At 37.2% G+C, this 13,009-nt stretch overlaps 1 protein-coding gene across 4 annotated transcripts in view; it reads right to left on the bottom strand.

Moving 5' to 3' along the window:
• Positions 1-432: 432 nt before the first annotated feature.
• CREM (cAMP responsive element modulator) overlaps positions 433-13,009 on the bottom strand; it is a 66,759-nt gene continuing 54,182 nt past the window's right edge. For 2 of the 4 annotated variants that reach the window (XM_011995137.1, XM_011995136.1), the window contains exons 3-4: positions 9,885-9,982; positions 9,026-9,737 (exon numbers count right to left, since the gene is read on the bottom strand). In XM_011995137.1, coding sequence (XP_011850527.1) covers positions 9,542-9,737; positions 9,885-9,982 — 294 coding nt within the window. In that variant the 3' untranslated portion in view covers positions 9,026-9,541. Of the gene's footprint in view, positions 1,182-9,025; positions 9,738-9,884; positions 9,983-13,009 lie in introns of those variants that run through there. The other 2 variants (XM_011995134.1, XM_011995138.1) reach the window with 2 other exon arrangements.

Here is a 13,009-nt window from a genome sequence, read left to right as displayed (position 1 = left end):
AATACATCTATTATAGTTATCATAAGCACACCTGAATTAAATTAAAATAATGTATATCGCAAATCCAGTTGAAATAGTTGAAATCTCAGGTAACCCTAAAAGCTTAGGGCTACATCTCAACTTTTATTTCACTACTGACAGCTTCCATAAGAACTAGAATGGATACCTCAGAATTCAAACATACTAAGAACCATCAAAAAAACAAACAAAAAACAAAAAAACACAAAGTCAGCATTTGTTTTGAAATGAGTTACCTAGAAACTAGACTTGAAAGTAACCGCTGGGGAAAAACTCAAATTTGGGGCATCATAGCCTGAATACTTAAATTGTCACAGATTAGGTAATATAAATCTATTAGGTACATTTGCAACCCCCAAATGAAGGATATTTACTTAATTTAAAAATTCATTCATGTGGCTGGGCACCGTGGCTCATGCCTGTAATCCCAGCACTTTAGGAGGCTGAGGCCTTCACTTGAGGTCAGGAGTTCAAGACCAGCCTGCCCAACGTGGTGAAACCCCGTCTCTACTAAAAATACAAAAATTAGCCAGGCGTGGTGGCACATGTCTGTAATCCCAGATCCTTGGGAAGCTGAGGCAGAAGAATCGCTTGAACCCAGGAGGCAGAGGTTGCAGTGAGCCGAGATCACACCACTGCACTCCGGCCTGGGCACCAGAGTGAGAGTCCATCTCAAAAACAAAACAAAACAAAACAAAAAATTCATTCATGTTTCTCTCTCTCTTTTTCTGTCATGCTACTCTGAATCTGGCCTTTCTCCAGAGCCAGTAAAACCTGCTAAAAGGTGAAAAATGATAAAACTTAATTTGCTATTTAATGTATTAAAATGTATCTTTTGTAAGCGTTTTTAAGTGCGTCCCAACTCCCCCCTCCATCTACCTTTGATATATTTCAGAAAACTATAAAATCACCACTCAATGGTGTGATATAGTAATCCATAGGTATTCTAAATGTATTAGATTAATAAAATATACCTTGAACAACAACCTGGCTGCCTGGGACAAAGAACTGCTGTGTGCCATCAGCTGATTGTGCTGCATACTGTATAATTGTAGCACCTGGTGGAGGAGCTCCTGAATTTGCCATTGTTAATGCCTGCAGTCCCTGAACACCATCAGATCCTGGGTTAGAAATCTGGATTGTTCCACCTTGGGCTATAGCAACTTAACAGAAAAAGAAAAGAAATATTAGAGAATTTCAAGATTTATTTTTAATAATCCCCTACTGGAAGAATATACTCTGGGCCTATTTATTACCATTGCTTCTTTCTCAGGTTACCCTTATTTTCTATGCTGAATTCGTCATGGGACAATACCCTAGGAAAAGCTTATAAACACCTGAAAATAACTGTTTGAGATTCACAGAGCCCATGGAGTGTTCCTACTCCTTAGCATCCAGCTAACTACATCACTCAAGAGGAAGAGTGGAGAAGCAGACAGGGAGAGTCCAGCTTCCTGGTCTTCTCCATTCTCTCAGATGTTTTTCCTTGCAAACACCATTCTTCTACCATTTAAAATTCCCATATAAGGCCAGGTGTGGTGGCTCACACCTGTGATCCCAGCACTTTGGGAGGACAAGGCAGGAGGGCTGCTTGAGCCCAGGAGTTCGAGGCCAGGCTGGGCAACATAGGGAGACCCTGTCTCTAAAAAAAGGAAAGAAAAGAGAAAAATTCCCATTTAATATTACAATTAAAATGAATTTGTACCTTCATTCAGCTACTTTTCTAATTTGTCATCAAAAGAAAGTAGTTTTTAAGAAATATATAGGCCAGGTGCAGTGGCTCACGCCTGTAATCTCAGCACTTTGGGAGGCCAAGGTGGTCAGATCACCTGAGGTCAGGAGTTTGAGACCAGCCTGATCAATATGGTGAAACCCCATCTCTACTAAAGATACAAAAATCAGCCAGGCGTGGAGGCAGGCGCCTGTAGTCCCAGTTACTCGGGAGGCTAAGATAGGAGAATCACTTGAACCCGGGAGGTGGAGGTTGCAGTGAGCTGAGATCGCGGCACTGCACTCCAGCCTGGGCAACAGAAACTCCGTTACAAAAGAAAAAAAAAAAGAAATACATACATACAATTATATATATGTTATATATATAACCAAAGTATTTTTATATATATTTATATAAAAATATATAATTATATATGTAATTATATGTCATATATGTGTCATATGTAACATATATATGTTATAAATATACATATATTTATATATAAATTTATATTAAAATATTTTGGTTATAAAGCTCAAGTCTAGAAAAGTGTAATCTTTGCCATTTTGTCTATGTCAGGAGAATCCTGAAATATAAAATGTCAAGTTGGAAAGGTCCTTAAAAAGTAACTGTTACTAAAAGGATTTGTGCTACAATATTTATCTCTACCAAGTGTCTCAAATAACTACAGCTAATGGCAACAAATATGAGGTAGATTGCCTTTAAATACTGAGATTTGCCAGTCATGTTTAAAAGTTGACATATTAATTGACTTGAAGCTTCCAAAGAATAACTGATCAAATGTTTTGTTTCAAAATTTCACTCTAATAGACAAGTATTATTTAAAATATCTGAAAGGTCTGTATATTTTAACATAAAGATTCCAACTGCATGTTTTAAATAGTAGGTATTAAATGGTACCAGAGGCTATGCTTTTTAAAAAATCACATATAAACTACCTAACTAGGCTTTACAACAAAGATTTTAAAAACACATCACCAGAATAACATGACATCTATACATCAAAGTAAATGCCTTACAGTAGCGTAAAGTAGTGTTTAAAATATACTCTGAATACTTTCAAGTCATTTCCAAACGTTTTTAATAGCATGTAGGCAAAAAAGCACTTAGGTAATAACCTTACATAGGACAAACCTATGAGAATTATGGAAAGAGTAACAACAACAAATTTTCACTTCTTTCACCTAGGGTGCCAGTGTCTACACAGGAAGACAGATTAACATTTTTAAAAAGATTTCCACATGCTGTGTTCTCTGTGTTTTATTTCACTGACAGGCCAGTGTGGCAGAAACTGAAGAGTCAGTTACAGAATGTCAACAGAGCTGAGGCTGAGACACCCTGATGTAACAGCACTTTATCTGGCTCATCTAGAGCAGTATTTTCTGTACATACTTTAAAAACAGGATATTTTTAAACCATGGCTTTCCAAAGATTTCATGGGTTTCAGGATTCAGCCCTCACAGTAAAAGGGTTTGAGGGAGATCTAACTTCTTATAAGTATGAAAATGTCAAAAGACACTGCTTTCTTGGCCCTTTGTGGCTAGACATGAGTAAATTTTGTATGTTGTCATATATTTCAATGTGTATTTTTCAGTTGATAATTAATTTGATGTCACAGAAATAGTGCTTTAGAAAGAACAGCCTAAGGTCAGGTAACCACGGTGTGTTAGAAGTACAAAGCCTAGGCCGGGCACGGTGGCTCACATCTGTAATCCCAGCACTTTGGGAGGCTGAGGTGGGCAGATCACCTGAGGTCAGGAGTTCAAGACCAGCCTGACCAACATGGAGAAATCCTGTCTCTACTAAAAATACAAGAAATTAGCCAGGCATGGTGGTGCATGCCTGTAATCCCAGCTACTCAAGAGGCTGAGGGAGGAGAATCGCTTGAACCAGGAGGCAGGGGTTGCAGTAAGTCAAGATCGCGCCATTGCACTCCAGCCTGGACAAGAGTGAAACTCTGTCTCAAAAAAAAAAAAAAGAAGGACAAAGCCTAGAACACAGCAGCCATTCAATAAACAGAATGAATGAATGAATGAATGGCTATCATTTCCTCATGACAGATGGTATTATAAACAACTTAAGCCACCTGTGAATCTAGGAGAGTTAAATGAGGTATGGTTTCAAATTCTAATCATAGAACCTAGTTTTTCAACACCAATGTAATTATCAAGCTTTTAGATCAAGTCAATCTGAGGTGAGAGTAGCTCCCTCAGGGGTAAGAACCCCTAAACAGGTAGATAACAAAGATCTTTACTTTCCTTTTTCTCTTCTTTCTTTTTGATTTACTCATTTCCTTTTTTCTTTCACTAATATTTCCCCACAGTTTGATCAAAAAACTTTGTTTTCACGATATGAACATCAAGAATCTGCTTCTCATTTTATTTTCTGGTGAGGTCATTATATAATTAGATGTGGAAAACAAAAGCTAAACAAACACACACACACACCCCTCACACATTGGCTCTAGTGAGAAAACATTTCTACTGATTAAGTCAGGCACGTTTAGCCTCATTTTCATTTTTTATACCAAAGGTGCTCTTGATTTTGTTGTTATCAAATGACAGAGGACCTTCCCATTGAAAATGTTCTCTCTCATCTGACAAGAAACAAGATTTCCCAATGCCTCAGGATCCTGGAAATAGGTTTTATGTGGGCCTGTCTGTATTCAGAGATTTGAGGAGAAAATTGTTTAGGTTTCAAAATATTCAAGGATAGCATAACATGTGCTTTCAATAAACATAAATCAAGGTAGTGAGAAAAAATGATGAAATTAATTGAATGAATTTAGACACATCTTCTATTTTAGCTATTTATTTATTTATTTAAGAGATGGGGGTCTTGCTATGTTGCCCAGGCTGGTCTTAAACTCCTAGACTCAAGCAATCCTTCTGCCTCGGCCTTCTGAGTAGCTGGGACTACAGGCACAAACCACTAAGCCTGGTGATGTTATATACTTCTTATTTATTTATTTATTTATTTTATTCATTTATTTTGAGATGGAGTTTCACTCTTCTCACCCAGGATGAAGTACAATGGTGTGATCTCGGCTCACTGCTACCTCCACCTGCTGGGTTTGAGTGATTCTCCTGCCTCAGCCTACCGAGTAGCTGGGATTACAAGTGTGCGCCACCACACCCAGCTAATTTTGTATTTTTAGTAGAGACAGGGTTTCACCATGTTGGTCAGGCTGGACTCCAACGCCTGACCTCAGGTGATCCGCCCGCCTTGGCCTCCCAAAGTGCTGGGATTACAGGCGTGAACCATCACGCCCAGCCCATGTTATATACTTCTAAACTTAAACTTATACACACGAGCTAATTAAAATACATAAACATGTAAATGTTTATATTTAAAACCACTCTTGTTCCAAATTGCAATGCAAAGATTCATAAATGAAATCTCACTGCATTAACTTTAAAAAGAGCAGTAAACAGACCTTTGTTCCAATGAATTCTCAGGTTTAAATTCAAAGAGTGACCATAAGAGAGTACCTATGAGTACCTGTACCTTAAAAGCCAAGAGGTGCATATAGCAGAAAAAAGACTAAATCATGCTTTAACAAGAATAGCAACACCAAAGTTTAAAAGCCAGAGTTACATTAAGTAGTGCCTTAAAAATTTTTGAAACAGTTGCCCTAAAGAAATGTAAACGTCACTATTAAGAACTGCAACTGGATTAACTTTCAAATGTGTAAGCCTATCATGTTCCAATTCCCTTTATGAAGAAGTTGAATTAGTGTTTATTCGTGAGCCTCCTGAGAAATCTGAATTCTTATAAGCAATCCACAAAGTTCACATTTTTCTTTTCATAATGGTGCAGTTTGGATCGACCCACTTACCTTTCGTGTATAAGAATTCCAGAAAGAGGAGTTAATAGAGACTCTAATAAGATTCCTAGTAAAATACAGTAGGCAGAAACAGAGACAAGGGTCATTTACGGGGAAAAATATTGAAGTCTTGGGTGATAGTCTTTAATTGGTACAGGAAGAAGTTGGGTATAGTAGGATGGGGGATTTAAGTAACCTTTGTTTCAAGAGAAAATTTAATGAATTAGGAAGCTTCAAACATTTTAATTTCCTCAGTTGCTTTTACAAATTCATTCATTTACTGCATATCTTAACTGTCTTATGCAGCAAGTAACATTCTTTGTTCATTCTAAGGCTCTCTCTTCTCCTGCCATGTCTCGGGTATATGCTCCTGAGATAAAAGACTTTCTTTGACCAGCATCGCTCAACTGTTATGCAACACACCTATCACTAAGATCTGTACTTCCAGCGAGGATTCTGCAGGTAGAGCTCACTTACTTGGTGTTGTAATAATGGATCCCTGTCTATTTTATGCTAGTTTTCCTATTCCCCAGGGAGTAGCCTATTCCAACTTTCACTTCTTAGTTTTTGTGATAATAGTAAGTCAATATAATAAGGCCAACTTCTGCCAAGTATCTTTCAACTATTAAAAACGTAACTGCTTGTATATGGGAAAACTTGAATATACTTTCTTCAACTTTGATACACATTTAGTTCTTTTAAACACCAGCTAACTCATTATCTCAAATTAAAAATAACTAATAAAATACTAATCTTGGAAAAAAAGAAAAGCAAAGTTTGGGAGAAAGCCATCCATGGATAAAGCTGAAGAATTAAACCTAAAAAAAATTTTTATAATAAAAGGTTATGAAACAGCATTAAAAGGGAAAGTGAAAGGGAAGGAAAAAACATTTACAGCTGAAAGGGAAGGAAAAAACATAGGAAAAGCTCCAGAAATTCTAGTAAAATAAATTCCTCTATTCTAAAAACCAAAGGACACTGGCAATTGTTTCCATTTCTAGACATTCTGCTACAACATTAAAGCACTAATATCTGCTAAGTTAGTTCTATAAGAAATAAGATCAATAAAAATGGATGTTGTGTATGTAAGTATATGTTTACCCTCCAATTAAACGTCTTCTAAAAAGTTTGAATGTTGTTAGTATTCACTTATCAAAGAATTATCTACATAAATGTCACTAAATGTCCCCAAAATGCATTTTTAACAGAGGAAATTCACACTGTGTGAACCAATAAATGGCAATTTTTACCTGCAGACTATACACACAGAACTATAAATCCTTATCAAAATAATTTCTAGGATCATACTGTATAGGCTCAAATTAAGAAATCAAAGTAAGAAATAGTCCATGACTTCTTATGTGGCAAATACACAGATGTGCTTTTTTGTTTGTTTGTTGTTTTGAGACAGAGTCTCACTCCACTGCCCAGGCTGGACAGTGCAGTGGTGCAATCATAACTCACTGCAGCCTCAAACTCCTGGTCTCAGGCAATCCTCCCACCTCAGCCTCCTGAGTAGCTGGGATGAGCGCATACCACCACGCCCTGCTAATTTTTAAAATTCTTTTGTAGAGACAGGGTCTCACTCTATTGCCCAGAGTGGTCTCAAAGTCCTGGCCTCAAGCAACCCTCATGTCTAGACCTCCCAAAGTGCTGAGATTACAGGTGGGAGCCATCATACCTGGCCTAAGATCTAATTTCTAAAGATGCAGTTTTCTAGTTCTCAACCAGAATTCCTGACTCGGCTCCTCTCATCCCCCTACAGACACACAGAGTAAGGTCTAATGCCAGCCCCCTGCTGTGAGCACCAAGGACACAGGGAATGAAGCCATTGAGGCTGGTTGGAGGGAAAGTTCAATGAACATGAATGAGACAATGGTACACCTAACTTAATTTCTCTGTTTCATGCCAATAGTAGCATGCCTTTTTCCCCCTACTTTTACCCGTTATCTCCTTTGTCTTCACAGGAACCCCAGAGTTTGGCAATTTAGTATTATTCCCACTTCAAAGACTAAAACCTGAGATGTGAATTTAATAAAGCTTCTTACTCTGATCACTGAGTTTGCAAATGGCACAAAGATGGTTCCTTCCCCACATCCTCTCCAGCTTCAACCCCAAACGTTTTCATAATTTCAAATTTTCAGCTAATAATCTAGACAAGTTAACCCTACAGCATCTGCTTCCCTATCAACTTGTAAAGGAATCACTGTTTCTATCAGAAGTCCTAAGCAGCATTAGGACATGCCAGAGAAATGTTACGATGACAGCATCTTAGTGGTCTCCAACACTTTGAGAAGTCTTAGTGTCATTTCAGCAGTCACTTCCAACCTTTTCCCTGTCATGACACAAACAGAACATGATGATATGTGTACAGCCCACTGGGGTGAGCAGATGGAGCTGCTCAAGGCCAGGGCTGACCAGCCAGGAGGTGCCAGCAGCTTCTGCCCAGCCCCTCTGGGGACGGAAGGACGAGGCACTCAGCACTCTCATAACCTGCATGCTGTGCTGCAGAGGCTCACCAGCAGGCCTTGCACATTAGCATACTCAGTTTTACAGTTCTAAAACCCACCAGAGATTCCCAGTGTGCCAGACAAAAGAGCATGTAAACGAAAGAAGTAATAAAAAAGTGACAATGTAAACCTCAAGGTCTATTTCTTACAGATGATGGGGAGTTTTCTTTTCCTAACACTGACTTTGGACAAGTCTACTGGGTGCCCTGTAGAAGGTGTGAATATACTACACCCCGGATCTACTAGGTATCATGGTAGGAGTTCCCCTCAATTACCAACAGAGAATGTATTTAATAGTTTACTACTGCAAATCTACCAATGCTATAAGAAAAACTCTAAAAAGCTCCAAAAAAAAATGACTATATAAAGTCTTCTCATATATTAAAAATTATAGCTTGTTTTAGTAGCCAGGACTTAAATTAAGACTTGAGATTTTTTTTCCTTGGTATTGCTACTTTTTAAAGGAAAAACAAAGAATATATCTAAAATCTCCATACCTTAATTGGATAAACACATTATTTAATATCACATATATTCCAGTACCTAAGTAGCTCTTTTTAAAGTCAGAAAACTAAAATCATGAATCTCTTCAACAATATGACTGCTGTCAATATATTCAGTGAATTACTTTGAAGGCCTAAGGTAGCAGAGTTTACAAAACTCACTTTACTTCATATTATAATTACATGGGAAACTGATTTGGACAATTTCCATGGACAATATATACTTCAGAAAGGACAGGAATATCACATTATTCCAGTACCTAAGTGGCTAGCTTAGGATATGTGATATCCCTATCCTTTCTCTTCCTTTTTCTTTTCTTTCTAGCTCTTGGTTTTTACTATTTTTATGTATCAAACATTTTTCATTTGGGAAAAAACTAGTGCTTTAATCAGAGCTAAAAGCACAGAATTAACAGTCCATTAAAATGCACAAGACTGAATGTGAATGTATCTGTTTATTTAGAACTTTTGGTGTGTAAAATTTCAAATAAAATTATCTATCCAATTGCTACAGTTTAAAAACTGAAATCATTTTTCCATTCTCTTTTAGGAAAAACTGTAGCACGAATTAACAGAGAGTAGTGAAACATTGAAAACATACTTTAGAAAACTCTTAGATTAGTAAGTATAGTATGTAATTGTGGGTAACAGAAGCCAACAAGAATGAAATACAGACATTTATGTTTGCATGCATCATAAAGACAACAAAAACAATGTTTTACTAGAGATTAATATAAACATGTAAGTAGGAAAAAATCCTCCCTTTATTTTTACTCCAAATTTTTCTTCTATATTCAGCAGTTAAAATTTTTACTTTTCAAAATTATATGATAGCTCTCAATACAAATATCTCACTTTTTAACATATACTTTCATTCAATGATACAGTTTAGGTATTGATGCACTTAAAAATGGAACAATTTAATGCCAAAACCTGAGTTGCTTCAATATAACTAGAGAAGACTTAAAGCTAGCACTGTATCATATCGAATTGCAGCATACATACTGTATTGCCCCGTGCTAGTCTGATATATGCTAGTTGGTACTGCCATGGTAGCAATGTTAGGCGGTGTTCCTTCTTCCTCTGATTTTTCTTCTTCAATCTTGGGAACACCAGGCACATCAGAGGACAGTTCATTCAGTATTTTCCTAAAATATAATTTAACAATGTAAGTCACTAAGATACATGAATGACTCTTAAAACAGAAAAGCTATAAAGGAAGAATTGATTTGATGAATAATTATTCTACCATTTTGGAAAAAGTATCTTTACAGTAGGAAACTTGGTTAACTTACCTATAAGAGGGTCTTCGTGAAAGGATTTCTCTACGTTTATGAGAATCAATTACACCTTCTGATTCTGCAGATTCATCTGTCTCTGCAATTGTTGCTACCTATAATACAAGATTTTCTGAAATGTATCATAAAATATATGTTCTTTTCCCTCATTCAAAAAATTGAGGCTAAGAGTCTGCGTGTGCAGCACTGAGCCAGGCACTGTGGAAGCAACCAAGCAATACAACACGGTGAATCTGCACTAAAGGAGTCTGGCTCAAGAAAGGAAGTGCAGACACAAACATTTCAGTTATAAAACAAACGTGTGTGGAAAGTAATGATACGGGTACTATATACTACAGAAATACAAGGGAAAGAGTGGTTGGGATGTCAAATGAGGCACTGCAGCAAAGAACAAAATGCAAAATACCCAAGACCTAAGCTCTCAACCTGAAAGTGCTCCTACGGATCCAGGAGGGAGCCAGCAAGGGGCCAAGGCAGAAGAGAGCTCCTGGATCACACTGCTGTCTCCACTCTCACACAGCTGGCACTGGCGTGAGCTGGGTCTTCACATTAGCCATCAGATAGGCCCAAGACAGAATATTTAAGTAGATAAGCAAGTCAGTAAGCAAGCCTGGGTAAAATTAGGATTTCTATTACAAGGAGTAAGTTAGGGTTTGGTGGTGGTAGGTCTTGAAGATCCAAATAAAGAATTTCTCCTTAAGAGAAAGATCAGAGTTTTAAGCATGATTTCATTTTTCAAGTCAAGTAATAATACAGTGATAGGATTATTAAAGAAGTCAGAAAACTAAAACAATGAATCTCTTCAACAACATGACCGCTTTCGATATATTCAGTCAATTATTAATACTTTGAGGGCCTAGGGTACCAGAGTTTACAAAACTCACTTCATATTGTAAGTACATGGGAAACTGATTTGGATAAAATCAAAAGAGCTTATCAAAATATCAACAATGCAAGCAAGAATATATACTTCCCAAAGCACACGGAGGTGTATATTCACCTTCACATGTGACTCCGCATCTTTGCTCATGAACGCCCCACACATAAGCACACACACTCAATCAACAGAACTTACTGAAAAAAAATGTTGTTGCCTCAGATAATCATATATCACCACCAAATATTAAGTATTTATCACTTTACACCGGGCTCTCACACATCTGTCATAGAATCATAACAACTCCCTTAGGTGAGGTAGGCTATTAATTTATCTATTTTAGAAAAGGTGAAAATTAAAGTACATGCAGAGGGATAAAGTATTCTAGGACAAGATCCACTGGCACCTCTTTCTACAAGGACAATTAAATCATTCACTTAACAAAATCCAAACAAAGCCTACTGAATATAAGAGAATACTTTCTTTCAGCTGGGTGCTCTGGCTCAAACCTGTAATCCAGCACTTTGGGAGACTGAGGCAAGAGGATCACTTGAGGCCAGGAGCTCAACACCAACCTGGGTAACATACTGAGAATTCTGTCTCTATTAAATAATAAAAATAATAGACAATACTTTCTTCCAATACCAGCCAGGTTAAAACTCAGTAGAAATATGTGGACCCCAATAAAAGGCATAAAACAAAGAAGAGGTAGGAAAGACTTTCTTGTTTTATAATTAGTGTCAGAAAGAGTTAGAAACTCTTGGAATCAGGGGCCATCACAGGAAAAAAAGATAATGATGAGAATTATTCTTACACTTTTGGGCAATACAGGAGAAGATACCCATGCCACAAAGATAATCAAGCTTTTAACATATGTGAATTTGTCACGTCAGGTATCTTGTTGCCACTCTCATCGTTCCCCTGTGATAAACTACTTGAAAACGCGGGAAAAGGACTACACTATGTATATGTGTCTCCCTTTTCCTCACAGATTTTTTTTTTGTCATCAATTAGGTTCAGATAATTTCAGCATTTAAAGGATAATAACTGACCTTAAAAAGGAACAAAAATAAATTCAGTAATTAAGATGCATACTTTAAAAAAATGCATACTTAATAATTTACATCTATTGATGGAAAAAAATGTTTTACCTTCAAGAAATGTTAAGGGTAAAATACATCTCTGGATCACAACCACAATAATAATTATATCTACAAAAGCCAAGGTTTAATCTGAGAGGGATACATCAATAAAATCATCTTACTAAGAATTATGTATACCGAATTTTAAATAAATTTGTATCTACCTACTAAGGTGATTATTCACGAAAACAGCATCAGTACTATAATCTTTATATTACTGTGTTTATCAGACATCTTCTCTGAAGAACCCTCAAAATATTTTTCAGCACCCTTGGGGAGCACCGCTAAATAAATCTGAGTTTGAACACAGAAAACCAATGTGAAGAAGACATGAACTGCTCATCTGCAACTACTCAGTCCCCAAATGAAGAGCTGACAACAAAGCTGCAGCTCTGAAGTGAAACCTACGTACCTAGCAGGACACAGAGTACCTTATGCAAGGAAAAGAGATTCCTCCAAATATCTAATAAAAAGATTTGTGCATAAAAGCTTCATAAAGAAACATGATAAATGAATTAGTGAAAGAGAAAAAAATGGCTCCAGAAAGTAAAAGAGAAACCATCCGGGAAGGAAGGTAAGCTGAACAGTGTGTATTTGTGGTGACTGAATAACCGATGGCTGTGGTGTATGAATTACTCCCTGGACATGTATAGTTTGGCCCGAAGGTAACTGCACTAGAATTACAGCTGGGGAGCCTCTTCCGGTGCCTGATCCAACTACAGAAACCTGCCAGAACGATCACCATTGAGGATTAAAGTTGGATCTTTTTTGTCATTGTTTTTGCTTATTTTTAAGCAATACCACTCACTAATATGGCTGCCCTACTTCTCTTTATCCTGCTCCTGAGAAATGACAAACCAGCTAGGATACTTAGCATTGGGAGGTGGTTACTTACCTGGAACAGTCATTTTCTGATGTACACGCTCCTTATCACTTTTGGTGCCCACACTTCGGTGGCTAAGAATGTTCCAAGCACGGAGTTCTAAAGCAGTTAAACTACCTCGCTACGACCTCACGACTACTAACAGTGAAGCCTTTCTTAGGTCAGCATATAAACTATCTTCTCTAACTTCTTCAGAGGAATTGGAGATAGAACTTAAATA

This window comes from Mandrillus leucophaeus, unplaced genomic scaffold (assembly GCF_000951045.1).
Source record: "Mandrillus leucophaeus isolate KB7577 unplaced genomic scaffold, Mleu.le_1.0 Scaffold474, whole genome shotgun sequence".
In the NCBI taxonomy this organism is placed as follows: Eukaryota; Metazoa; Chordata; class Mammalia; order Primates; family Cercopithecidae; genus Mandrillus; species Mandrillus leucophaeus.
Note: the sequence above shows the minus strand (reverse complement) of the source record. Positions and strands in the feature narration are given on the sequence as shown.